Consider the following 26,471-nt stretch of genomic DNA (forward strand, 5'->3'; position numbering starts at 1 on the left):
TGGGAATTTCCGGAATACCTCGAGAAGGTTGCTTTACCGCTTCACAGAACGACCTTAAAGAGAACCCGATATCATGTCGATGTAGCAACTTGCAGAGAACGACTTGAAAATTCGGCCGGTGGTGGTTTGGTTTATCTGATGGAACTTTTGACCCAATTGGCCAGGCCCGAAGAACACATACTTGGTTGCAGCATACACCGTGAGTTAACGAGTGAAATAGTTGCTCGGTATCAATATCTGATCATATCTACAGTACAATGCATATCAAGGGAATATATGTTACTTCTTGCTCTACATGACCGAATCATTGTCTTAGTGAGCCAAAACCTTCAGCTGACAGTAAAGAGCTTGATGACGTGGGTATGTGGAACATTTCGACTGTCCCAGGGAAATGGCATTTGCCTCTCTCGTGTGTCTGTCAATGCTGAAACTTCAGTAGCTCGCCTGAAGGCCTTGAAACCTCTGAGCGATGTGCATGATATCAACTTCTTGGCTCGGAACTTGTTTCCTGAAGAAATTATATTTACCAGGAAAGAATATAAGGGCAAATACTCTTTCACAATGAGTTGCAACGAATTGCTGAAGCGCGCAAACGACCCAATCAAATTTCGACTTCCTGAAGGCCGCGGAGTCATTTATCTAGGAGAATCTATAGCACTGATCCCGAAACAGTGGGATTCCAAAGACAAAAAAATGCTCATCTGGAGTTGCGAGTTCGTTCCCAACCCCGAAACAAAGGATGCGTATGCCAAGAACATTCTCACCCCCTTGCTTTCAAAAGACAATATCAGTTGGGAACGCACATACCTTGATGAGATGCGTGACGAGGAAATACAAAACACACTGGCACTGGTGTTTGTGGGGGAGATGCCAGTAATTCACACACCGGATGCTCCGGTCATCTACTAAGTTTGCGATGATAACGGCATTGATTTATTTTGGAGTTATCGTCATCTAGATTGCTAGTTGCAGGTCCTGGCTTAGCTTATATTTGGGAACACGTCGGTCTATAAGACTTCACCGCTCAAAAGAATCAAATTGTTCAATTATTGAATCGTTCTGTGGACAGCTAAAATACTGTAAATTGACAAGCCGTAATGGTTACAACGATTCCCAAAGAGTGAAGAGCGTCTATTCAACAAAGCATGGGCGGTGATATCGCACAGCTTTTGACGCGGAAATGCCTACACTTTGTTGCTTAACATTGTGTCGCGTGTAGATATATAGTCCTTTGTCTAGAACGCTGTATCTTCAAAATAAAGCCCCTGTCTCTTTAGTGACAGAGGAGCAATGTTACTATGAACCTTGAAATGGGACATAATCCAGTACTTCAGGTACACATGGAGCCTTGCTCATGCTTGGAAACAACGTCGGTCATTCAGGGCACGGTCATCCGTGATCGAGTGATTGCTACCTGGACAAAGGGCGAAAGGCTGATAAAGTACGCGCGGATCTCAGAGATAAGGGATTTTACATTCCCCGTTTACCATATCGAGGTCCAAGGTCTATTACAGAGGCCTCGTGGTGGACTAGAGGGTGAGCACAAAGGGCGAAAACCCTAGGGATGGACTCGCTAGGTCCCCTGCAGCAAGAGCACCGGTGCCTGTATCACCATGAATCTAGTTCGCATGGCAGAAAAAATTTTACAGACACACTGGACCCCACCACAAGTTAACCGACCTCGCTACGTCGACTTTATTCGCACGATCTGTACCGCAAAAGCGGCAAAAGCCGCAAGCGGGTACTGCGGGTCAGGTAGAGTCAGGACTCAGCATGCCTCCGAAGCCTCACCGAACGGGTTCAAGCCTGACATCATCGGGATACGGTGCCAAAAAAAAAAAAAAAAAAAAAAACGTTTTGCACGAGGCATACTAATGAGTTTTCTTAAAAAAAAAAAAAAAAAAAGAAAAAAGAAGAAAGAAAATTATAGAAAAAGAAGGAAAGTAAGGAGCCTTTTCTAAGCAAACTGATAGAAAATAGTGCAAAAGATTTACATAATCACGGACCATTCGCTCGACAGAAAGCTAACTGATTCTCACAGCAATCATATTCCTGTTAAACCCTGTGCGATAACGAAAACAGACTCATTACGCATGTTACCTCTACCTAATTATATTGATACCACTAAACAAGATTACATGAACCAGTATAAGATGGTGGGATAGGTCTACCTATTTCAGTAATTGGTAGCAGCGATCCCTGGCATATAATTTCATATAGAGGGAAAAAAGTCTAAAGCGTTGCACACGAGCGCTCGCGTAAAAACCTCAGCCTATAATAGACGGGGCCGAGCCTCTGGGCATCCTGGGCATAGGGTTGCCAAGCATAAGCAAATCATTACGAATTTACGATTTTTCAGCGGTCAAAAAGGGTACAGTAATATGGTACCACTGTACTCAAGGATCCACTGCCTACTCCAATTCTCCATCCCCAGAACTCCTGGGGATCCTTTACCCCAAAAATTTACTAATCCGTAGAGCTCTTTTACTAAGAGTGTAGCACTGATACTCTTGTTCTATATACACTAGTGCTCAGTAAGAGATAAGCAGTGGGGGTTGCGTTACATTTATTTCTCGCATGAAATAACATAGGAGACAAGGCCTACGGAAGTATTCCGTAGACTGCATCCTTCGTACAGGCTTTAGCACATGTTGCAGGGGTTGAATCCTTCAATTCTCGATCCTGTGAGGTCCGTACCAAGATAGGCCTAATTGCCAAGGCCGGGCCTTTCTAGTCTAATCTTATCGATCCATCTAATCTGATGCCGGCGGCTTAGTGCCAAGATGGTATTGTCAGGATAGTAAATAACATATGTAAATGACAAACTGTATGGTATCGGGTCATATTGAAACAGTACCAATCTTGGCCAAATTGACTTTTTGCCAATTCCAACTACTCCATATATTGTTCCACTCACGATGGCTCTTTTAATCATCACCTGCTCTCACTTGTATTCAGTCTCATATGCTCCGTACAGCATGCAATATTGATCTCGAAAGCTGTCCACTATTTTCTGCTCTAAGAGGTAACCTGGCTTCGTTATCGACTGCAGTACTTTTCCAAGGCTGAACAACGCCGTATGAACAGAGGCTACATAGTAGTAGGGAGCCTGTGTAAATCTGGAATGGCTGTGGCAGCACCCTTTGATTTGGAAGTGCTAAACTGCTACTAAGAGCTCGAATGGGTCCGAGGCCCTTGTCCTACCAAGCGTGTCCTCTTCACTGGTCCACAGGTTTCGACCGTATCGTCTGACCTGGGAAAGTGTATGTTGATCATCCTTATCAATCACGCAAGGTAACACAGTCCATGGTTTTACGGCATTTTTACCAACCAAACAGAGCGTCATCTCCTGCAGACCCTTGGCGCCGTAGTGTATACATGGGTAGCGAGATGTTTGACCCATTCCTAGGGAGTGAAAAAGACGACCGCCAGCGGTATCGCTGAATCTTATCTGGTTCTGTCCCTGTGGGTTAATCGACGGCTGCAAGAAATGCAGGTAAGATCGTCGACGAGGGCCAATGAGCACCGCAATAGCTGAATGCACATGGACATGAACATACATCCCTTATCCAGAATGGCTTGGCTCCAAGCATGACTTACTACCCACTTGGAGTAGATCAACAGTAGAATTGAGCTTACTGTCGTTTCTTTACAGTACAAGGTGAGGCCGTCTCAGTCAGACTGGGGCTTAGCAAACCTGTAAACGTGCTCCGAATCCTTAGCCAAATCGTAAGTATATAAGGGGGTAGTGAACATGCGCAAAGGCTTGAGTTGTACAACCATATCTGCAAGAAGAACAGAGCCTCTGCACATAGCTAGCTCAAAATATACGTCCTACCATGGCTACCAAGACCCAAGTAGCGTTGCGCACTGAGCGCCTCGAACTGGTGCCCCTCGGCCCCGAGCACCTCGACTTCACCATGATGCTAGACAAAGATCCGGAAGTCATGAAATACATCGGGTTTGGAACGCCACTTGACCACAACCAAGCCATCGAGGTTCACAAATGGCTCCTCCATGCTGCAACCCTCGTACCCGGCTTCGGGTGTTGGGTCGGTTTCACCGGCGGCGAGTTTGTTGGGTGGTGGGTACTGGCTCCTAGTCAACGCGAAGGCACAGAGGAATTCAGCAGTGAGCGAGCAGAGTTTGGGTACCGTCTTTTACCGAAGTTTTGGCGGAAGGGCTACGCGAAGGAAGGATCGCGCGAGTTGTTGAGGTACGCTTTCCGGGAATTAGGTCTAACTGAGGTGTTTGGCGAGACGATGGCCGTGAATGTGGCTTCTCGGGCGGTCATGGCAGCTTGTGGGCTAAAACATGCCTATACCTTTCACAACAAGTACGATAACCCGCCTCCTGGCATTGAAGAAGGCGAAGTGCGGTATCAGATTACGAAGGATGAATGGGTGTCGTTGGTTCCTGTACAATAGTTGTTCCCAATCCTTTTTTTCAAGCCAATTGAGCCTGGGATATATGGGCTACAAAAACCTTCTAACGATCAATGAAATACCTTGACCACGACAAATAATGTCAAATGAGGCCCTCGGCAAATCTAGACGTGATAGCTCAACAGGTTTTTCATCACCCCTCGTTGGGGCAAAGTACCTCTCTCAGAATCTCCCTTTCTTCTGCTCGGCTATTAGCCAAGGCCGAATGGTGCAATCTGCCAAGGCCCTCCGCTGGAATTAGGTCAGTAGTGCTCTGTCCTGGGCTTTGAATCAGCTTGGCTGCGTGTTATGAACTTGGAACGCTGTAGTACCCGGATCACAGAACAGTAACATCGCAGAATTCTCTATAGCCCTAATTACCACCAGTTATGACTAAGTATTGTGCGACTTTAGGTGAGACTCTTCCAGCAACCTGGGCTATATCAAGGCAGCCTGGTAATAGTGCGCTGTTAGCTTGGAGCTAGGCGTAATCTTAGGACTTGGCTGCTCGTATTAAGTTGTAACAGCATTGTATGTCAACCTATCACAGAAACATGCTAGAATGTTTCATACACGCTACCTGCTTGTTCATTTTTCTTCGTTTCTCATTTTTGTTTGGTGTTCGCCCAGCTAGCGTCTGTTTTCATTACTTTTAAGGCCCTTGTGTGAACATGCGTCGAGACAAGCTGGGAGGCCCCTGTAGCTCCCTTCTGCTGTGTACAGATTTCATGTTATCAAAGACAGTAGACTGCGCACGGAAGGTAAATTCCGATGCGTGAGAAGCCAAGTCGAGATCCATGTGGGAAATGTGCATGGATACACGCCACATATGGAAGACCAGCCAGCGTCAAATCAGTTGACTTATTGTCACCCCACATCCAAGCTTCTGTTTGCTAATTGCCTAGGAACTCGGATCTAATCAATCAATCAGATAAATTTGACCCAAGAAATTTCCGAACGGTCTCCCCGGTTCGCCCCGTATGACCTGATTCTCGAACCAGTACCCAAACTGCCGATCTCGGTGAACATGGACCACCCGGCTAATCTTACTTTTTATCAGATGAGATTAAAATTCTATTTTTTTTGACGTACCAGCTGATCCTTGAAGCTGCAAGGGCTACCGTTCGGCTGGGTCTGCACACCAGCTTAAAAGCTTCGGCTCCTCGCTCTTTTATCATTCGCTTTCCGTTGCCTGCTCCTTGCGTCTTCACTGGGTCAATCCAACAACGATGGCAATCGGAACTAGGTTTCAACAGCTTGTTGGACGTCAGACGTCCAGTAGCAATCCTGACGCTTCAGCCGTGGAAGATATCGAAACTCCGGTAGCCGTCAATGCAGCCCCATACGACAAGGAGGCTGGCACCGGCTCACCTCAAAATAACACGGAAAGTAGCGATGATGATAGATCACTACCCAGCGAAGGTGCACAGCGTGGTGTCAAGGATATCGAGGCTGTTACTCTGGCTTGGTCCAAGACGGCGCTAGCCGCTGTCCTGATAATGTATTTCTAACCTCCATCACGTTCTGCTGTACTTGCATATAACTAATACAAACCGTTCTCGATAGCATCTGGATCTATGTCCTGGCTAATGGATTTAAGGCCTCAATTATCGCCAGCTTGACACCCTATGCCACGAGTAGTTTCCAATCTCATTCCCTGTTGACTGTCATCGACATTGTAGCAAGTGCCATGACATCAGCGGTGTATATCCCTATGGCAAAGATGCTGGACGTCTGGGGCCGTGCTGAAGGCTTCCTCTTCATGTTGGTAATTGCCACATTGGGTCTGATTCTTATGGCGGCATCTAACAACCTTCCTACCTTCTGCGCAGCACAGGTAATATGATCCTCTTTTGATCTATTGGAGCCCTTGGATTTACTAACCATCATACGGATACCAGGTATTCCAATCAGTTGGGTTTGGAGGTATGACTTATAGCGTGGATGTCCTTGCAGCCGACGTAACCAACCTGAGGAATCGAGGTTTGGCATTCGCTTTCACCTCATCTCCATGGATGATCACTGCGTTTGCTGGATCCAAAGCAGCCGAAGAATTCTTAGCACACGTCAACTGGCGATGGGGCTTCGGCTGCTTTGCTATCATTATACCCGTGGTCGCCTTACCCTTATATCTGGTGTTGAAGATCAACCTGCGCAAGGCTCAGAAGAAAGGTCTTGTAAAACACGAAAGGAGTGGCCGAACCCTGGTACAGAACATAATACACTACCTTGTAGAGTTTGATCGTAAGTGGCCAAACTAGCCCTCCCTCAAAGCCTTACAGTTGCTAACTTCCTTTTGCTAATAGTGCCGGGTGTCATCTTGTTCGCCGCCGGTCTTACCGTGTTCCTTCTCCCATTCACACTCGCCCGCTCTGCTCCAGACGGCTGGAAGTCAGACTACATTATTGCCATGATTGTAGTCGGCTTTGTCCTCCTTATTTTCTTCGCCGTTTATCAAGTGTACCTGGCTCCCGTACCATTCATGAAACATACCTACCTGCTCAACCGGACCGTGTTGGGCGCATGCCTCCTCGACTTCGTATACATGATGGCCTACTACTGCTGGAACAGCTACTTCACCTCCTTCCTCCAGGTGGTCAACAATCTCAGCGTCGCCGAGGCAGGATACGTCAACAGCACGTTCCAGGTCGTCTCGGGCGTGCTGCTGTTCATCGTCGGCTATCTGATCCGCCGAACCGGCTACTTCAGATGGCTCCTGATCATCGGCGTGCCTCTCTACATCTTCGCCCAGGGTCTCATGATCCACTTCCGCCAACCAAACGGATACATCGGCTACATCGTCATGTGCGAGATCTTCATCTCCGTCGGTGGTAGCGTCTTCATCCTCTGCATGCAGCTCGCCGTGCTCGCCGCTGTCGACCACCAACACGTCGCCGCCGCAATGGCCGTGCTCTTCGTCTCCGGTGGTATCGGCGGTGCAGTGGGAAATGCTATTTCCGGTGCCATCTGGACAAACACCTTCGAGACCGCGCTTGTGCGCTATCTCCCTGAGTCTGCGCTACCGGACCTGGCCAGTATCTATGCCAGCTTGCCAGTGCAGCTCAGCTATGCAGTCAATAGTCCCGAGAGAATCGCCATCCAGAAGGCTTATGGCTATGCCCAGACCAGGATGTTGGCAGCGGGCACTGGGCTTATGGCTCTTGCCTTCGTCGCGGTGTTCATGATACGGAACATGAACCTGAAGAACATGACGCAGACGAAGGGTGTTGTGTTCTGATGCTCTTTTGTGGGTCGGGGATGCGTTGGACGTAGGTCTGGTGGGTTGTGTGTGTGGTGTGGATGGTCGCTCTTGTCGAGCTTAATGTGGTGACTGCTCTTGGGAGGTAATTTGCCTTTAATTATTTTCATGTTCTAAGTACCCTCGCATTAGAAAACTCAGTCGTTTATATTGTTTTAGATATGTTCCAGATAATCCTCTACGTGTGGAACTTACTGAAATTTCAATCATGAATATCTCCATGCACAATGCTCCACATTCTCCTATCTTGCTTGAAAGTCTCTTGGTCTATATAATATCTCCATTGATGGCTGAACAAGGGTGCATTTCTTGTAGGGGATCAGTGTAAGAATCCTCTGGGGATCAAATTCCAATCCAAAGCAACAAGACACTGAATGCCATTATTGGAAGAGGTTGCAACACGTAGAACGATAATAGAATTTTGTAATGATTATAATAATTAAGATCGAATAAGAATGATGCAGACAAAGAGATCTATATAATTTTAAGACTTTAGTAGCTGTATGGCCATATAGCCCAAGAAAGGGCCAACGACCTCCTTCGAATATAACTCCCTACTGAAATCGAGACCCTCATCCATCCACCGCCTGGTTGAGTGCATTCACACGATAACTCTCGCTGCGCTCGATCAGCTGTGCATGAGTTCCTCTCTCAACGCAGCGACCATCCTCAATCAAGAAGATCACATCCGCCTTCCGGATAGTATACAGTCGATGCGCGATCGCAATAACCGTCATATGTTTCGTGGCCTTCTCCAGCCCGTCCTGCAGCAGTCTCTCCGACTCCGCATCGAGCGCACTCGTGGACTCGTCCAGCAACAGCAGCTTAGGCTTGCGGATGAGCGCGCGCGCAATCGCCAATCGCTGCTTCTGGCCTCCAGAAAGCCGGTCACCGTTTGGCCCACAGTAGGCATCATACCCATCAGGCAGCTGCATGATCGTGTCATGGATGTTGGCCAGTTTACACGCGTCCTCTAATTCCGACTGGGTGACTGTCTGACCCGGCCTGGCGCCCAGAGTCAGATTGAACCGGATCGTCCCCTCGAACAGCACACTCTGTTGAGGAACGTAGGCAATATCATCGCGGAACGAACCGTCGCTGTAGGCGATATTGTGGCCGTCAACCTCGATTGTTCCAGAGTTGGGTCCGTATAGTCGCTCAACGAGTGAGATTATCGTGGACTTGCCAGCCCCGCTGGGCCCGACGAGCGCAGCGAATTGTCCCGGCTGGACGCTCAAATCCAGGCCATGCAGCACCTGGGTGTCGGGGCGCGCCGGGTATGAGAAGCGAACTTGCTTGAAGACAACACTGATGCCGTCGCGGGACTCAGCGGAGGATGTCTTCTCGCGGGGAGGCGCCGTGGCTTCGACATCCCCGGCTCGCTGGAGCGGCGCGGACAACTTTTTCGTCGACCCCAGATCGAGCAGGTTGAGCAGCCGCCGTGTGGCCTGGAATGCGCGCGACACGTCGGGTGCGAGGGCGAACATCTGTCCCCACAGTTGGGAGCTGACAAGCAGTGCTAGCTGCACGATGAAGAACTGCGTCTGGGTGTATTCACCCGCGATGATTCGCTTTGAGCCCCACCAGTATGCCAGTGCATAGAGGAAGTTGCTCAGGCCGTACCCGACGGCCAGCCATAGGTTTGCCCAGGCGCTCTGTCGAGCGATTTGTCGCATTGGGGCGGAGAGGGATCGACGGTATGTGCCGAGCACCTCGTGCTCCAGTGAAAGTGACATGATGGTTTTAATTGAGTTGACGGCCTCCACGGTGATGCCCACGGAATTGGCAAAGGCCTCCAAGTGTCGCTCCTCGAAACTGGCCAGCGTGGTGACTCGCATATAGCCGGCGCCCAGCAACAGAGGGATCACGGAGAGACATACCAGTGCAATCTTCCAGGCAATGATGTGTGTCATGGTAATAGTCGCGACGAGACTCACCAGCACCGATAGGATAGTGCAGACCACAGAGCCGGTTAAGCCACCCAATGCACTGCTATCCTTTGTAATGAACGACAGCAATAGTGACGGGTTCTGATTTGCGGACTCGTGCCAGGCCAAGTCCTGCTCGAGGATGGACCGCAGCGATAGTACACGCACCTTGTAGATCACTTGCTCAGCCACCCAGCCAAACAGGGACCAGCTGACGAAATTAGCAAGGAATTCAATAATGGCCAGCACAAAGAACAGGAGTCCAAAAAGCTCTCCGGCATGACGGATGGATTCAGGCTCCTCGCAGCCACTGAGCTTGCCCACGACGTTGCCGAAAATCACCGATGATCCACAATAGGTACCTCCGATGATCACAGCACCAACGACTGCTAGGAGCAGCACGAATGTGTACGGTCGGAAGAGGGAGCCCATTGAGCCGATGGTTGATCCAAAGCTTCGCTTTTCCTCGACCGCACTCTCTGGCTCCGCAGTCTCCGCAGGCTTGGTCTTTTCTTCGTCAATTGCATCGGTTACAGACGATGTCTCAAGAGCTCCGGTCTTCTCGGTGATAACTGGCACCAATGAGTTAGAACGGGCAGAGCTCACTTCCGTCTCCTCATCATCTTGCCCACCGTGGACGTTGAGGTTTTGGAGACGAACTAGCTCAGCATAAGCACCGTTAGCCTCGAGCAGTTGCTGGTGAGTTCCTTGTTCCACCAGCTTTCCTTGGCGCATGACGATAATGTTGTCAGCATTCTTGATAGTTGACAGACGATGGGCAATGGTGATCACAGTCCGGCCGATCGCCACGTTATCTAGCGCCTCTTGGATACGCGCCTCCGTCGCCGAGTCGAGCGAGGCGGTGGCTTCGTCCAGGATGAGGATACGCGGGTCTTTCACCAGAGCACGCGCCAGGGAGATACGTTGTTTCTGTCCACCGCTAATGAGGTTTCCCTTTGACCCAACTAGTGTTCCAAAGCCCTCATCCAAGCGCTCAATGAACCCGTTCGCATCGGCCAAGAGAGCAGCGTGCAGGACCAATTCCACGATTTCTCGTGCGCCATCCCCTTGCGCCAGAGAAGCCGTCACCAGATCCTGGCCATCTCGCACAGCTGCCGCGACGTCGGCGAGAACGCTGCCCATTAGGATGGAATGCAGGTGATCATGTCTGGGGGAGTTGATGAGGCCCAGGGCGATGTTTTCAAGGATTGAACGGTCCAAAAGACATGGCTCCTGTTGTACAAGACTGATATGGCTACGGACAGATCTCACGTTGAGGTCCTTGACATCGTGGCCATCTAGCAGTACCGCGCCCTCGTCCACATTGTAGAACCGGGTGATCAAGCCGGCGACGGTAGACTTGCCACTGCCTGAAAGTCCAACAATAGCTGTCTGCTGACCAGCCGGGCAGGTCAACGAGAGGTCCTGGAGCACGGGCTTGTCCGGTCGGGATGGGAACGTGAATAAAACGTTCTTCAACTCCACATTTCCCGTAACCTCTGGCAGCACACGACCAGTATCCTCAGAGGTGCCGTCAATGGTAGTCGGGTGGTCAATATCGGCTTCCAGCTTGCCGAACGCGACGGCGGCGGCGTCGAAGCTTTGCAAAAAGGGAGCGGCCTGACTGAGAATCAAAGATGCTAGGGACGATGTTAGTTAGCATGACTGAAATCCACGAAGCGCACTGCGATTGATACACTTACCATCCACAAGAATGAGAATAACCGTGAAGGTGTTTCCCACCGTGATTCCATCGCCACCAGACTCCACAGCGTCTGCGATTTGACGCGATCCTTGCCAGAAGGCAAGACCATTGGCCGAAAAGGCTATGAAGTATAGAAGACCCGCCTGAGTGGCTGCAGCAATGGACTTCCACACGCCGGCCGACAAAGCATGATGCAAGACTTCAACGAATTTCTCCTCCAGGCGTGCATTCGCCGAGAAAGCTTGCACGACCATTGTATTCGAGAAGGCTTCCAGCGCGACCGATGAGGCCTTTGCCATACCCTCCAGAGCGCGGCCGAAGAACTTTTGCACGAAATACCCTCCGCCGATAGACATGATCAGGTACGCCGGGGTGAGGGAGACCAGCATGCCCGCCAGTTTCGGGTCCTTGATGAAGGCAACTATGTATGCGGTGATGAAGAATGCGACGCTGTTGATCACAATGCCGACCTTCTCGGAAGAGCCTTGCTGTATGACGGCGATTTCCCCGGTGATGCGTGAAGACACCTCTCCGGCGGGCAGGTTGTCGAAAAATGCGGCATCTTGTCGCAGGATAGCGCTGAAATATTTTTCTCGCAGACGCTGGGCTAGACGCTCGCCAGAGAGATTCCAGCAAAGGACGTAAATGTAGATAAGAGCGAAATAGGCAATACCGATGTATACAATCAGCAGAATTTTATCGTTGATTCCCGCTTGGTAGGAGTCGGCGTTGGAGGGGGTGACGTTGCACGTTGATGAGTTTAGTCCGTCTACGAGCTGTCCAAAAACAATTGACATAATAGGAAAGGGAATTCCGGAGGCGATTGAAGTAATAAAACCGACGAAGAGGAGGGCTAGGTCGGATGATGAGGGGTTGCCATAGACCAGCAAACGACCGAACGAGGTGGCACGCCGCATAAGCTGTGGACAAGGACATCGCGATGAGTTGAAGCACATCGTGCAGAATAGATTAGGGAATAACTTACACTTTGCTTCGCAGGCGCCTCTGCGTCCTTAGACGCTTCAGATGCAGTACCCATGATGCCTTGGGAGGTTTGTCGTTACTCTATCTCGAGCAACGATACCAAGCAGCCACACAAACATGGAGAGATGAAAAGACAATCTTCGCCGGGATCTCTACTCATGCGTTTGAGTCTAAGCTCCGGCGGCACTCTGCTCCCGCCTGCAAAAGTCCATCAGACGCAAGCAATGTCTAGTTCTCTGGGCATGACACATCGCGCCTCCACTCGACCGTTCTATTCCTTTTGTGATGCAATGTGCCGACCTCGGACAGAACCTAGTCCGACGCTCGATTGTTATCAGATCCGAACGGATTCTTCAAGCGAGCAACAGCCAAGAGCACGCAATATTGATGCCAAGGGGCCCGGGATTGGAGTCGCTGCATCTGATTAGGGCTCCGTTTGGTCAGGTATTACGTATGGTATTGGATGGTATGGTCACGTACTGTATGTATCGTGTCGTTCTAACATTACGCCCAGACCCTTAAACCCTCCAGGATCCCTTGTGATCCACTTCAACACTGATAACGCGCTTGGCTGGACCAGGCGAAATTTACGCATTCAAATTCGGTAATTAGAAAAGGATCTTGCCGCTCGAAGCAGCTAAAAATGGCCGTGGCAACCATCCGCCCAACATTTGCCGAGAGCGGAAAACTTCTCACCCATTCTTCCATCCAGGGTACTGGTCCAATACTTGCATGAAGGAAGTCAAGTCTACGATTAATGTAACAAATTTGGTGGTCTCAGCTATTTCACGGCTGTTGGTAGCTTACACTTTCAACTGGGTGTCTGCTCCTATCTCCGTACCTTGAATATATATGAATTTCAGCGTGTGTTCTGTGAAGAGCGCATTTTCTTCACGCCGTGTTGGTTTTCTGTCTAGCCAAGTCATGTGTATTGCATATACTAGATCCCTACATAATTGCTGAATGACTGTTGCCAAGGCTTGTCCGGGTCTACTTCGGAAATATGAGTCCATACAACTCCCAAGATTTCTATATACCTGTTGTTGGGCATGGCATGCACCACAACCATCATAGCCTACCCCAGTACAAGATCAAACATCAAAGGGGGCTGGAATGTGATTGTTGTGAATGACTAAAATCGCATTGGAAAATGGTCCCTTTAAAGGTAGGACTTGGCACTGAAAGGTAGTCTACGCCCGCACACAATCAGCAGCCTCTTCAGTCACTACCATGCCACACACAGATTTACGTCCAGCCTTATGTGCAATTTACCTATTTCGAATACAGACTGAGATCCAAATTCAACCTGAGAGTCTCCTAGCATTCGCAAGTATCACGAAGAGATCATCGCTCTGGGCCGAGACCATCATGAATATATTGCGTATGGGATTAGTCAACGTAGTTGGACCTTAGGAAGCTAAGTCATGGGGGTCTTTATAGCTACATTTCCCCTTAGCCATAGGGTTGATCCCTTACTCTGTATGGGAGCTCACGTAAAGATTCTCCCCATGACAAACCCAATGTTATGAGCCCCACTGCCAAGTCACTAATCCCCGTTAGTTGAATCCCAAGAGTATCCAGCCATAGAATTTTCTTCGCCCTACATGCCGTGTTTCTCCTTGATTGGACTCGGGTCGATCCGGAAGGAATTTGGCAGTTGAAGTCCTTGAAAGATTTTCTAACATGCAGGAGGCCAACGGCTTGAATGGCCAATTGATCAAAGTTGCAACAATTGTATGAATGAAAGCCCATATTTTCTACCAGAAACCAAGGATATGATTCCGGAGACCAGGAATTCCAACCAATTACCATGTCGAGCTCACTCAGACCCATACGAACCCACTGGATACGAGACGCCGTGAGAGTTCCTCCGGACCACCATGATCTAATCTGATCTGATTAAATAGCCGGCCTTGGAGGCGATTGGGTGTCCGTTTGTCCCCCGCCGGCACTAAGAGTTAGTGCGTCGGACATTGGGCTCATCAGATAAGGAGCAAACACCCAGTATAGCAGTCCGTCGTTGGCCCCTCGTCTGCAGTATGTGGACCCGAACGCTGGCTGCGGCCTCGGTCTCCCTTAAGCCCCCCCTTCTGAGGGGATTTCTCAAAAATACTTTCGTCCCGACCAGCCAGCACAACTTTCTCCGTGTCTCTATTCCACCACGCGCGCAGCTTGTTTCCAGCTTCACGCGACCCTCTCGACAGATCTCAACCGCGAATATGGGCGACAAGCCAGCTGGAATCACGCTTCCCAACTCGGAGCAATTCTACCTGGACAATGGACAGGGTGAATCACACTTGATCCAAGTCTCTTGGCCGCTGCATTGGCAAGGTCATGACCCCCCTACTGGGAACGAGCAACTTCCGATCATGTTAGTACCAGCGTGAAATTTAAACCGATATATTCGCTAACAAAAGCCAGATACATCGTCGATGGAAACGCACTATTCCTCAGCGCGACAGAAGCTGCCTGGCGTCGCGCAGCTTCGTCACACTTCGCCGGCGGCGGCATCGTCGTCGCGATCGGGTACCCATTAAACGGAAAGCTATACGATGCGCGTCGCCGCAGTTTAGACCTAACGCCACCCACACAAGCGCAGATACCCGGATACGGAGGAGCGGATCTATGTCTTGACTTCATCGATAACGCCGTTCGTCCCGCGATCAAGGAGCGATTCCCAAAATTGTCCTTTTCAAGAGAGGCTCTCTTTGGTCATTCATACGGAGGGTTATTTGCCCTGCACGCACTATTCACACGTCCGCAGTCCTTTGACTGCTACATCGCGAGCAGTCCCTCGATTTGGTGGAATAGCCGGTGTATATTGCATGAAGCCAAGGCATTTTTAGAGAAGGAGACGACGGCAGATGAGCAGGCCCCGTCACTGATGGTGTTCTTTGGGTCTCATGAACAAAGCCCACCTCAGTGGAACAACGAGCCTCTCGATCACTATGAAGCGCGGAAGCAGATTGCTTCGGATTTGAGAATGGGCGATAATGCACTTGATCTTGTTAAGATGCTGAAGGGTACCAAGCGGTTACATACTGTCGTTGTGAATGAGTATGAGGGTGAGGAGCATGGCAGTATCATGGCGTGTTCGATGAGTCGGGGGTTAACTACATTCTTTGAAGATTGGCCGTTGCCAAACTAAAGGGGTCTGGGGTTGAAATTAAAGGGTCTAATGGTGTTCAGGAACTAGAGCTAATAGGACATATGATTTGTTGATAGAAGATCAATACAACGTACATAGAGAACTATCTTATGAGCGATATGTAAGTCTTCTACCGGACCAAGTTAGTGCATGTTAAAAGTAGCTTCTCCCCTGAAGTGCAGTCTACTACCTCAGCGCTGCAAAGGATATTCGTACAGTGTAGAGATGATATGCAGAGGGAGTACTGGCAAAACCTCAACCTCTAGGTCTAGAACACGAATGGTCGCACCTTCAACTTTGCTTCTTATGAGCCACCTCAGGATCTCTTCCCGCGAAAACTGACCTCGAAGCCCACGAAGCAGGCCAGGCAAAAGACTCTTCGATAGCATCATGACTCTCACCAGACACGAGGTGATCTACCACCGCAATGAAGATGTAGGCGCCAATTCCAGTAAAGATATGCCACCTGTTGCATTCTAGCATAAGCTTTGGGCACGAAAGAAAAAAAGGAAACAAGTGAGATCAAAACATGTGCAGACGTACCAACCGTGGAGCTCTAATAGAAAGGCCAAGGGAAGGCCAATCCTCGCCCGCGTGCTTCTCAAAAAAGCACATATCCAGGTATCAATCAACCAGAGGTAGAATCCCAAGTTGAAAATAACTTATCCTGTGCGTCAATATATACACAAATGGAAGGTGATGATAGAACTCACCTGCTCCGAATCTTACCATCCCCCATATCTGTTTCCGAGCCGCTGAGCCTGGAAGTGTCCGGGCGTTGATAAGCTGCATAGTTCGGATCCCAATGACGATCACCATGGCAGCAAAGGACAATGAGTGCAGAAAAAGCTCATCCGTTCTGACATGATAAACAACTAAGCTCAGAAGAGATGACCATAGTAGGATAGCTATCATAAGCGAATTTCTGCGGGTGACGTTGACGGTCAAGACCTGGTGTAGAACTGGGGTCGTTGTAAAGAGCATGGAGAGATCGTCCACTGATGACCATAACATATGGCGATGGTAAGCTAACTCGAATCACAGTCGATGTTGAATATGAATGCAACTTACGCATCTGGGTGTGGTACTTGAGACTAATATGAAATGCGGCAGAGCATATTCCAACGGCCATCAAACCCCAGTACGGGATGGCACGAAAGACATCGTGGTTCGATTTCTGTCGCAGTTTGCGGAGTCCATAAATGGCGTAGAATACTGCACTGCTGGTAAGACTCTTTACTGGCAAGGGATGCAGATTAGTATCAGAACTTACTGTAAACAAGGTTGGTCAAACTGTTGACGAACTCGGCGATGTATCTTGTCACTGCATAATCCTATTCCTCCCAACTCGATGTGTATTAGCACCAAGTACCATATACAAGGTTCTCATGGCATTCTGGTAGCTACCGACCTGCTCGCAAAAGCTTTCGAGATGTTAGCTGGTGGCTGCCCATACAATAAGCAGCATGGCATACTGACTTGGATTTGGCAGTTTGCATCCCCCAGAATGCGTCAGGCGAGGTTTCTGCGAACATATCTTCAGGATTTTAAGTGTAGGAGAACGCGTGTGTACAGAGTAAAGACATACATTGCTGAAAAGAACAAAAGTCGTAAGCACAAAGAGGTTCTTGGAAGACTAGGCATCATCGATATTGAGATAAGCACTAATGGCGATCGGGAATAGTTCAATAAAGCTTGAGTCACCGCTAGTTCAGTAGTTTCCAATTGCCTACATCAAGCATTTCATTGCGGCCTGTTCTATTCTGCTGATCCTGACATCTTACAGGCCGATTAGTAATGTCCTATCTCGCGCTTGTTCACGCCCATGTTGAAAGCCATATTTTGCTCTGCTTTCCGAACGAAACACGCTTTGGTATACAATTATGTCCAGCACTGTAATTCTGTATAGTTTCTCATGTTGCACCTTGATAAAAGGGTGACCAATGAAGCTAGACGAAGTCAGTACGGAGGGTCAGAGACTCCTGGTGAAAGGGGGTATCCTCATAGCCCCCCAGTGTGTTACATACATGCCTCGGTTGTTGTGATATACGTCAGGGCCCTCTAGTAGTTATACAAGGTTGATAGTATAATACTGCGTATATAGCGTACAAACCAGAACCTTTAAAGGAATGCTTTTTTGGTGAGGTTCTAGTTTTCAGCAAACAGACAGGTTTCAGAACGAAAGACACTTTAATCTCCAAATCGGCGTGTATCAGGCTGAGGTCATGAAGGAAGAGTATACCGGTGGGCAGTTGCTAGGCAATACCTGAAGTATGACTACGAAGAGATATGGATAGTAAAGCCTGGAGAGTAATTCATCGCTCATAGATACAATCTAGCTGCGCTCCTGCTTTCAACGACCCCGCCATAATTTTCCATTTATGTCATCATTAGTTCTGTAAAAAGTCACAAGGAAGCATAGAAGATATCGACCTGACCACTGCAGACTAACTAGACCATATGCCGAGGTCCTATAGGTTGGTGCCCTTCGCATATTCATCCATATACTGAGCCATGGATGCATCTGTAACCAAGGTTAGCTGAAGGGGAGCGATGAGTGTGAGGGCAAATGGCAACCTACAGACGGTCACCGCTTCATCGAGCGCAATCTTCATATACTTGGGCACACTCTGCATGCACACATCGAGAATATGAAAGGTTAGCCACTGGAACTTTTTACGGGTCGTTCGTATTCTTCAAGGGTTTCGTACTGCCATATCGGCCCCACTCTTCAGCCAGCCTTTGATCGCCTCTGCATCCGCCTGCATTGAAGTCCAGTAGCTCTGGAGGACCTTCACATTATCCCGGAACACCGTCAGCTGCGAGTTGCCCATATCCTCCAGATTACGTCGGGCTAGGCGAATCTTGTCGATCTCGTCCGACTTATCCTGTCTCTCCCGTTTTTTCCCTTCAATTTGATTCGATACGACTGTAGAGATAAGCTTCACATTTAATCAACTAGGCTAACAAGAAAGCTGACGTACCGCCCATAGCAATGGCGATGCCGGCCACCGCAGCCGCTGTTGCTCCGGCAAAAATCAGGCCGCCGATCTCCCTGGGTCAGTAACTGCTCAAAGAAGCGAGTACAAGGGGAAGCTTTTCATATACATACCAGGATAAATGGGGCAACAGGTCCCGACAGGGCAAGACCAATACCAGCTGCAGATAGCCCGACTCCCAGACCGACACCGAGTGCGATTAGAGATGTCCTCAAATCGGCCAACTTTTGTGTCAGCTCCGCTAGCTGCTTGTCTATTTCCTTAATATCATTGTTCAATTCCTGCTCCTTATTCTTGCCCCAGCTAGAGAACTGGGCTGTAAACTCAACGAAACCGTCAATTAGCGTGTCGAAACTTTTATTGATCTCGTTCCCCTGCTCCTGGAAGTCGTTTGCCCTCTAGTAACGAACGAGTTAGCATTGTCGACAAATTGCATATACATGGCTCACTCACGGCGATAAATTTGTCGATTTGTCCTAGCCGCTGATCCACAGTTAAGGATTGGTCGGCACACAGCGGAACAATTAGCTCATCGAAGCCTAAAGGTGCAGGCGTTAGCTTGAGGAAGCCTAGGGACAATTGGCCGAGCACATCTGTGGGCTTACTAGACCCATATTGACTGATATCTGCTGCTAAAAGGCGGCTCTTCTGAAGGACGTCGCGGTATTTCTGCAGAGGGATATTAGCATACTATTCACGGCATATGTACATAGAAAGAATGGATAGGTTATACCTTTTTTTGTTCATTTAACTGGGTCAAGAAGTTCGTCTTTTCCAGCTGATCAATGCTCGCAATCTGCACTTGTAATGCAGTAAACGAGCCATCAATCGCCACGACTGCCGCGCCGGCAGCGGCTGCATCCTCTTTCAACTTGGCCACTGTCTCATCCGTGGACATTGTCTTCGCCGCACCCAGCGACAACTTTTCCTTATCCTCGTCAGTCTGGATTGGATTGTGGGCCTCGGCCCCGTCTTTCAAGACTTTTCGCTCCGCATCGGAAAGCGACGCCGCAACGTCCAGATACTTTTGAGGGGTAGGGCTACTGCCGACCAGCTGATTGACCTTGCTGGCGACCTCGTCATACGAGGGCGGCGAGTCCCCAGCCACATACGGAGGAGGAACAGCTGCCATTGTGAAGTTGCGATGGATGAGCGTAGAGTGAAGGTTCAAATGAGATAGATGTGCTATATCTTGGAAGAGAGGGGATGATTGTGTCGATATGTGCGTTCCTCGCCATATATAACCTTTCTCCAAAGGAAGGACTGCCAAGTCTCCCGTCTAAAACGTCATATACCCCCCTCGGCCTGAGTTATATCTGGCCTACAGTGGAGCTTTCAAGGGTCGCGGAGAAGTCCGGACATTGGGGCAGCTGAATCTACCAGGTCCCCATGTCGCTTGCACCACGAAGAAATAGGTTCGGGTTTGTTCGGTCTCCAGGGATTATGTTCCCCGTCTGCAGTTCGAAATCCACTTTGCCACCATATCGTCCAACTACACGAACAGAAGGTAATAATATCTTGGAAAGCTGGGATAAGTAATCCATAGTTCAGCTTGTATTCAACTCTGCATGAAGAGCTGCTCGATACAGTAATAAAGGTGACGTGGTGTATGTGGGTGTCGCTGAGGGTTGATTGTCTAGCGTGCAGGAGGGGAAGGCTGCAATTTCTCCGTCTAGGCAGTGTCTACCTATTGGAATTGCTATACGCAGTGTGGTATAAAGGGGAACAGATGGATTATGGCCTGACAAGAATTCTCAACCTTTGAGCCGAATCATGAAGAAATTGCCACATGCCCCGCCTTCACGCTGCAACTATAACAACCCCTCACTATTCAAAGTTGCAACATGGATGGGAGACTCGCGGTTATTTGCTCACGGGCACCGGCCCCTGCCAACGACGGAATCGACAAATCCTCCTTTTGAGACGATTTCCATGGAATTACATAGAAAAAACACGTAAACCCGTAGATTCCCCATCCTGTAGGTCTGACTACGTCCAAGACAGACATAGAACGGGGGGATATCGGTAGCTTAGGGCTACATGGTAGCAATGACAAGGTACGGACACCTTCAAGTGGCGTAGCTTGTATATCACGTATATCATTGCAAAAGGACAGACAAGGATGCATTGAATAACTGCCCTATACTATAATACGAAAAAGGTGTAGAATACTAAAAACGGCAACATCAGGCCAGGCATAGGGATGAAGGCAGCACAAGAGCCCACTATGTTCAGCTACGAATTCTCATCGGCATTAACCCAGTGATCCCAAGGTATCTGGCTGGTCTGTTCGGCGTACAGTCGCAAGTAGTTGCCTACTTTCACATCTGAGCAAGAGATTAGTGAATGCAAGCTGAATGATGCGTTGATGCTAGCTTACAGAGCTTGACCCCTCCATTCAGCGCTTTTTCCATGTAGGTGGGTATATCCTGATTTTATCAGTGTCAAGAGTCCAAATGAAACGTTGCAGAACTTACTACGAGAGAGGCGCCCATTTTCAACCATGACTCGATTTCTCGTGCATCAATAAGTGTACTTCCCCAGTAACCAGCGAGAACTCCGATATGCTCGCGAAACTCGTTGAAATACTCCGTGTTGGTGTCCTCTGCACTTCCTGATTGCCCCTGCGTGGCTAGGTCAGATATGACTGTTGTGATAGGTACATATTCCTGATTGGTCACTAAGTCTTGTTAGATATCCAGCTGTGATGCGGAAATAATATGCACGCTTACTAGACGCAGCAATAGAATAGGCCGCGATGGTCGCTTCAGGGTTAGCAACTCCAAGCAGACCAGCAATCTGATCACGTCAGAGTGTGTTAGCCTGTCCAGGGAAGATTCAACATACCATGACGTATGGCCCGAAAGGTGATTCCAGAGCGACCCTGAGTGCTGGGATTTGTACATCGAGCGGCACGTCTGGGAATTTCTTTGTTAACCTCGGTGCTGGGAAGCCTTTTGCCCTCTCCTTCGTGTCGCTCTTCAGTGACTGGCTCCCGAGCTGGTTTATGAAATGGATGGTTTTTTCAAACACAGACTCTAGGGTGCTCTGCATCTCAGTTGCCGTGGTTTGGTACCCTTCCGCATCCTACAGATGTCAATTAAGAATCTGTATCCAATGCAAACAAAGAATGTTACCTTGATGTATCCTTGGATTGTCGATATACGCTCATTCATAGTTAGAGAACTATCTGCACAGAGTCCAATGACTTTATTGTCGAAGTCTGCGATGTCTTAGTCCGGCTATGAGACTCATGTATTCATAGCTCATACCTTCCGCATACTGAGCAATCGTGTTGGCAAGCGGAATCCCATCCCTCATGGTCTTGCAGTACAACTATAGGACGAGGAAATATAGAAGTTAGAGCATGATCCGCTTCGCGATGGTAAGAGTAACTTACCCTCATAATCGGCTCATACTGTTCAGTGAGGTGCGTGCCGTTCATCGAATCGCCCCATGCTAAATTGATTATAAGGCCCACCATTAGTTCAAGAATGCCATTGACTGCATCAGAGGCCCCGCTGGCAGCCTCTACAAGCTCTTGGTCCAGATCATCTGAGGATAGTGCCCGCACGGCAGCGGTTGTGAATGCCTCCTTGTCTGTAGGTGTGATGTGGTACTTGGCAGGGGACTCCACAAGGACCTTGCGCTCAACCTCAGACAGCAAAGACACGGCCTGAAGGCAGGCCGAAACTGTCGCTGGAGTAGAAATTTGCTGATTTAATTTTTGAAAGACGCTAGTCGTCGACGGTATTGAAGAAGACATGTCGTATGGCGTGGTTTACACAGGATGGCAGGGTGGTCAACGATAGCAACGAGAATTGAAAGAGGAGGAAGTTAGAAACACAAGGAGCTCCTTCGACTTTAGTGAGATGATTTTAAGCGTTGGGCGCTATCTTGACTTCCTTCTTTTCCGTGATAGTCCGTCGTGCAAATGAGGGTTACATACGTGGCTTTCCCCACTACGTGCACGATTTCTTGATATGTAGCATGACGCCTATCCTGACGCATCTCAACTGGTGCAGCGGGGTCTAATAAAAAAAGAAGGAGAACTAGATTTAGATAAATGAAACCTTTAAGAGCTTCGTGCATGAACCCCGATCAACGCCGTGGCAAAACCGGATATTCAACCTTGACAGGACCCCTGCATTTCAGCGGGTATGTAGCTACAGGGATTATATGCAGCTAATACGCATTATGTCTTTGACATTGTTCAGCGACACACCTCTACGTCAATTTACTGTGGCAAGATGCAGCAGGTTCCCACTCGTCTTACCCCGCTTGCTTGGTTTTCTAAGGCTTGCATGCATTGGGCTGAGACATTGACTGTACAAGATTGTGCAGAAATTAGCAAACGTACTATATGGTGACCTCGGCGATTCCGACGCCACATCATGCGATCATTGATGGATATGCAATGAGCTATTGAGGGTGATATAAACCGAGGCGATATCGGTGACCATATATAGGGTCAGGCCCGGGAGTATTGGATGAAATAATCCCAAACCTGAACTCTCTTCCAAGTTCCTATATTGATCTCAGTGGCCAAGCTTGTTGTATTTTAGAAGCCATGTCTTTTCTTCCCGCATATACAGCCGACAGCTCCCCCCCATCGTATGATGAGGTCGCCGGAAAGCTAGAGGGTCTCCTCGGCAGTAATCCCACTGTCAAAAAGGCCCTCGAGGCTGCTCGCACCCTTTCCGACGTGGAGATAAATGTTCTTGCCAGTGGTTACGAAGACCACTACCCACTGCAGACGGAGCAGCAAAAGGCTGACTTCACTGTCGGTGCGGGACAGCACCTCTCATCTAATGAGGGTCAGGACCGGATGGCACAGGCAGGAACGGCAGCGTCTCAAGCAGCGATCGATATTGACAGCCATCTCATTAATATTCAGAAGAAGCTGGCTGTAATTGACCAAAAGTATCACGAGGGGTTTGCCGATACCGTTGCCGGCATTCGCCAGGTAGAGTGATCGAGCAATATTGCTTCTGATGTCAATGCTTACTTGCACAGAATTACAACCAGGTCCTTCAGGACAGTCGGTCCCTAGCGGCTGATATTTCACAGAATGGCAAAAGTGAGTGGTCACTCCTGCCGCCTTTTGATCACATCTGATCGCGTCGTAGGCTTCGACGCGATTATCGTCGAGTATTGTGCGGACAGCAGTATCGCAGTCGAGGACCGCAAGAGCAAAGTTAAAAGCTTTATCTCGGTGTGTTAGCTTACAGGCGAGCCTTGGAATATCTACTAACAGCCATTGCAAGAATACGAACAGTTTTGAGGCGACTGCCCAAGACATCCAACAACGGTTTTCCAACATTGGGACCAAATTTTCCTCCTTCGTAGACACATACTCTTCGTGGGCAAAGGACAAAGAAGGAGAACTCACAGAGCAGATCAAGGAACTAGAGAAAGATATCCTCGAATTGAATCAAAAGTTGAACACAATTGAAGCCGCCCAAAAGTCAATGGCCGCAGTCGCAGGAGCGGCGATACCAATTGCAACGGCGCTTGGGACCGTCTTTGAGCCTGTCAAGCCGTTGATTCTTGTACGTGATGTGCCTACTCCCATTAGAGGCTAGCGACTGACTACTATGCAGATTGGAGGCCTCATCACCGCCGTTGCCGCTCTCGGCGCCTCTTTAGGTTTGCTCATTGCTGCTGAACGTGGGTTCTTCTACACTTCAGAATAGACAGGGCCTAGCGAGCTAACCACCCGTAGGGGTGCAAAACCAGATAAACGCGAAGACCAGTGAGAAAGAGGATCTCGAAAAAGAACTAGAGAATATCCGAAATGCGCGGCAAGAACTCCAGGGCATGCAACAGAGTGGACTGCTGTCCTTCCAAGCCTGTCTCGATGTACTCCCTCAGTACTGGAACTCCACAATCCAGGATGCACGGTCAATTCATGACTGGTTAGAAAAGGGTGCTGAGGCTACGGTACGTACACCAAAGAATATTGTGTGTCGCATGACTTCTGATACTTTTAGGCCCGTCCGGTGTATATGAGTCTGAACGTGGACAAGGGCATCAAATCCTGTAAGTTAGTCCTCTGCTATTGTATGGAGACTTCGCTGATTGTCTGTAGATCACTCTACCGCTGCATACCTTGACAAGTATTCACATGGAAGGTAGAATTCATTTATAGCTGTTACTGTGCCTTCAACTCGTTCCACCCTATTGAGTTTCACTGGGGTTCTCTGAGCTTTCCGTACTTATCAGCGGAGCTGAGGATTTGATGAGCTCCACTCTCCCTAGAAATCGATTTCGCTTAACTGAAGCCAAATAAGTGCACAATATTGCTCTCAACTTGTTATTATTAGAAGTATTAAATATTATTGTTGTGGATCAATGCTCGGTCAATTAATTTTTAGGTCAAACATACGTCAGGTGTTGTCCCTCAAAGATAGAGACCGATGCGGGGGTGATTACAAGAAAACTGTTGTCGATAGAGAAATCTCTTGCTTTTGCCAATATTAGTAGATATTTTATATAGTTTTATATCGACGTAAAAACACGCGCTCTCCATACAAAAGATGCCATGAACCGAAGATCATTCTGCAGACGCTTAATATACCGGAGGACTGTGGGGCAGCTGGAACCGAGATTTTAGCTAGAATGGATCCCGCAGTTGATCGGCGATCCAAGCGAGTTTGTGGAAAGAAAAAGAATCATTCGCCGTCTAGATTCCTGCATTGGAGGCACTTTAATTCCGATCATTGCTAGCCCTTGAAAGCCCCCTGAGACACTAGATCCTAGAGCTCTTCGCACTTTCGGTACAATATTCCGGCCGATGCTAACCTCCTTCAATCAGTACAGGTGTCTTGGTTTGTCCAACGCATGGTGTTCCAGCTCAGCATGATCAGCTTGCCTCGGGGCTGTGTCTTTACAGAACTCACACGAGGTGTCTGCCGATTACACTCGATCGGTTCCCCGTCCAGAGAAAGGTGTCCACTAAGGGACTCGTACAGGGACTACAGAAGCCCAATCATGCTATGGACAAAGCTTTCTCAGAATTATGCAAAACCCAAGTCATCGGATCGACGCTAGGTGTAAATAGAGTTGGTGAGGCTTGCGATCCTCAGAGGAAGGTTCCCATGGCAATAAAGTATACTCCGTACGGAGTAGAGCAATCTGGCCTTTCGATAATTAAGTTCTGATTCAAAGCGGGGGGTGTTCAGTTCTTGATGGCGGTGAAGGAGGGCTCCTATCTCAACAAACTCGATTGGGTTGTTGATCCATTGTAGGAGGTATTTTCCAGCTGAACACTGCATGCAGCGTACGTATCTCACTTCGTGTCTGCCAAGGACGGCAAGATCTGCAGTCTACATACATCTAAATAAACTCATTATCCAAGGAGCGGTTCTAAAGGGAGACTACTTAAGGGTCTGCAAGTTCGCAGGAAGCATATAGCTTTATAATTTCTTTCCACAGTTCTCTATCTATCTGCTATACAAAAACCAAAATCGAACAATGAATATCACCACCTCTTGCCACTCGTGGTCCCTTAAGAACCACAAGCTCTAGCACAACAGACAATGGGTCACTGACCTCCACTGCAAGGCCAAGAAAGACAATGGGGAATGGATCTGGATCCAGACCCGCCTGGATGATTTTCTGGGGAACGATGATGGTACGCCTAACTATATTCTTATCCTTGAGGAATCTTGAATGGCCATGGGACTAAGTCTACTAGGCAATTTCGTTTACAGTTTATCCGACCCCCAGAGCAACATTAGCTCGTCAACGTGCAATCCCCGACTTGAGGTAACAAACGACGGTTGACCGATTCTACACGGTAACCTCGCCACCCGAAATGCCTATGATCAAGACAGAAGTCTTGATCTCTCGAAGATTCTCTGGAATAAGGATGGCCGAATCTGTCTCAATGGTGAGTATCTGATCCAACTTGACCACCTGCTTGGACAGAATGGCAGCTGTGAGAGAAAAAGAGGACGTGGTCCGCGTGGAAAATAACAGAAGAAGGGAACAGGCAATGGAGAGAATGGTGAGATAGTCCC

At 48.7% G+C, this 26,471-nt stretch overlaps 7 protein-coding genes across 7 annotated transcripts; 3 read left to right on the forward strand and 4 right to left on the reverse strand.

Annotated features, from left to right (window-relative positions):
- Window positions 1-3,839: 3,839 nt before the first annotated feature.
- BDV37DRAFT_293074 (GNAT domain-containing protein) lies at window positions 3,840-7,662 on the forward strand (the record flags this gene model as incomplete). Its single annotated transcript, XM_032089317.1, has 5 exons — window positions 3,840-4,378; window positions 5,671-5,925; window positions 5,991-6,261; window positions 6,326-6,578; window positions 6,731-7,662. The coding sequence occupies 5 exons, from the start codon at window positions 3,840-3,842 to the stop codon at window positions 7,660-7,662; spliced, it is 2,250 nt and encodes a 749-aa protein (XP_031942934.1).
- A 593-nt stretch (window positions 7,663-8,255) lies between these two features.
- On the reverse strand, window positions 8,256-12,355 carry BDV37DRAFT_293075 (ABC transporter ATP-binding protein; the record flags this gene model as incomplete). Its single annotated transcript, XM_032089318.1, has 4 exons — window positions 8,256-10,844; window positions 10,884-11,251; window positions 11,315-12,236; window positions 12,302-12,355. The coding sequence occupies 4 exons, from the start codon at window positions 12,353-12,355 to the stop codon at window positions 8,256-8,258; spliced, it is 3,933 nt and encodes a 1,310-aa protein (XP_031942935.1).
- A 2,164-nt stretch (window positions 12,356-14,519) lies between these two features.
- Window positions 14,520-15,448, forward strand: BDV37DRAFT_270602 (alpha/beta hydrolase; the record flags this gene model as incomplete). The annotated part of the gene is made up of 2 exons (XM_032084585.1): window positions 14,520-14,671; window positions 14,722-15,448. 2 exons carry the CDS (start codon window positions 14,520-14,522, stop codon window positions 15,446-15,448), a joined length of 879 nt encoding a protein of 292 aa, XP_031942936.1.
- Window positions 15,449-15,517: 69 nt separating this feature from the next.
- On the reverse strand, window positions 15,518-17,022 carry BDV37DRAFT_244887 (ceramidase). The gene is made up of 7 exons (XM_032081603.1): window positions 16,928-17,022; window positions 16,860-16,872; window positions 16,722-16,782; window positions 16,520-16,663; window positions 16,162-16,446; window positions 15,992-16,109; window positions 15,518-15,914 (listed from the first exon to the last, which is right to left on the reverse strand). The coding sequence occupies exons 1-7, from the start codon at window positions 16,981-16,983 to the stop codon at window positions 15,740-15,742; spliced, it is 852 nt and encodes a 283-aa protein (XP_031942937.1). The 5' UTR covers window positions 16,984-17,022; the 3' UTR covers window positions 15,518-15,739.
- Window positions 17,023-17,919: 897 nt separating this feature from the next.
- On the reverse strand, window positions 17,920-19,579 carry BDV37DRAFT_281753 (uncharacterized protein; the record flags this gene model as incomplete). The annotated part of the gene is made up of 8 exons (XM_032086887.1): window positions 17,920-17,972; window positions 18,030-18,078; window positions 18,160-18,377; window positions 18,433-18,499; window positions 18,561-18,845; window positions 18,901-18,986; window positions 19,053-19,116; window positions 19,181-19,579. The coding sequence occupies 8 exons, from the start codon at window positions 19,577-19,579 to the stop codon at window positions 17,920-17,922; spliced, it is 1,221 nt and encodes a 406-aa protein (XP_031942938.1).
- A 978-nt stretch (window positions 19,580-20,557) lies between these two features.
- BDV37DRAFT_244889 (uncharacterized protein) lies at window positions 20,558-22,454 on the reverse strand. The gene is made up of 8 exons (XM_032081604.1): window positions 21,848-22,454; window positions 21,720-21,783; window positions 21,585-21,670; window positions 21,295-21,534; window positions 21,180-21,246; window positions 20,925-21,127; window positions 20,828-20,876; window positions 20,558-20,774 (listed from the first exon to the last, which is right to left on the reverse strand). The coding sequence occupies exons 1-8, from the start codon at window positions 22,211-22,213 to the stop codon at window positions 20,683-20,685; spliced, it is 1,167 nt and encodes a 388-aa protein (XP_031942939.1). The 5' UTR covers window positions 22,214-22,454; the 3' UTR covers window positions 20,558-20,682.
- A 492-nt stretch (window positions 22,455-22,946) lies between these two features.
- BDV37DRAFT_244890 (uncharacterized protein) lies at window positions 22,947-24,753 on the forward strand. The gene is made up of 8 exons (XM_032081605.1): window positions 22,947-23,413; window positions 23,464-23,527; window positions 23,577-23,662; window positions 23,715-23,999; window positions 24,051-24,117; window positions 24,173-24,390; window positions 24,441-24,489; window positions 24,539-24,753. Exons 1-8 carry the CDS (start codon window positions 23,018-23,020, stop codon window positions 24,583-24,585), a joined length of 1,212 nt encoding a protein of 403 aa, XP_031942940.1. The 5' UTR covers window positions 22,947-23,017; the 3' UTR covers window positions 24,586-24,753.
- The last annotated feature ends 1,718 nt before the right edge of the window (window positions 24,754-26,471 follow it).

Source organism: Aspergillus pseudonomiae, assembly GCF_009193645.1.
Source record: "Aspergillus pseudonomiae strain CBS 119388 unplaced genomic scaffold BDV37scaffold_22, whole genome shotgun sequence".
NCBI classification, from domain to species: domain Eukaryota; kingdom Fungi; phylum Ascomycota; class Eurotiomycetes; order Eurotiales; family Aspergillaceae; genus Aspergillus; species Aspergillus pseudonomiae.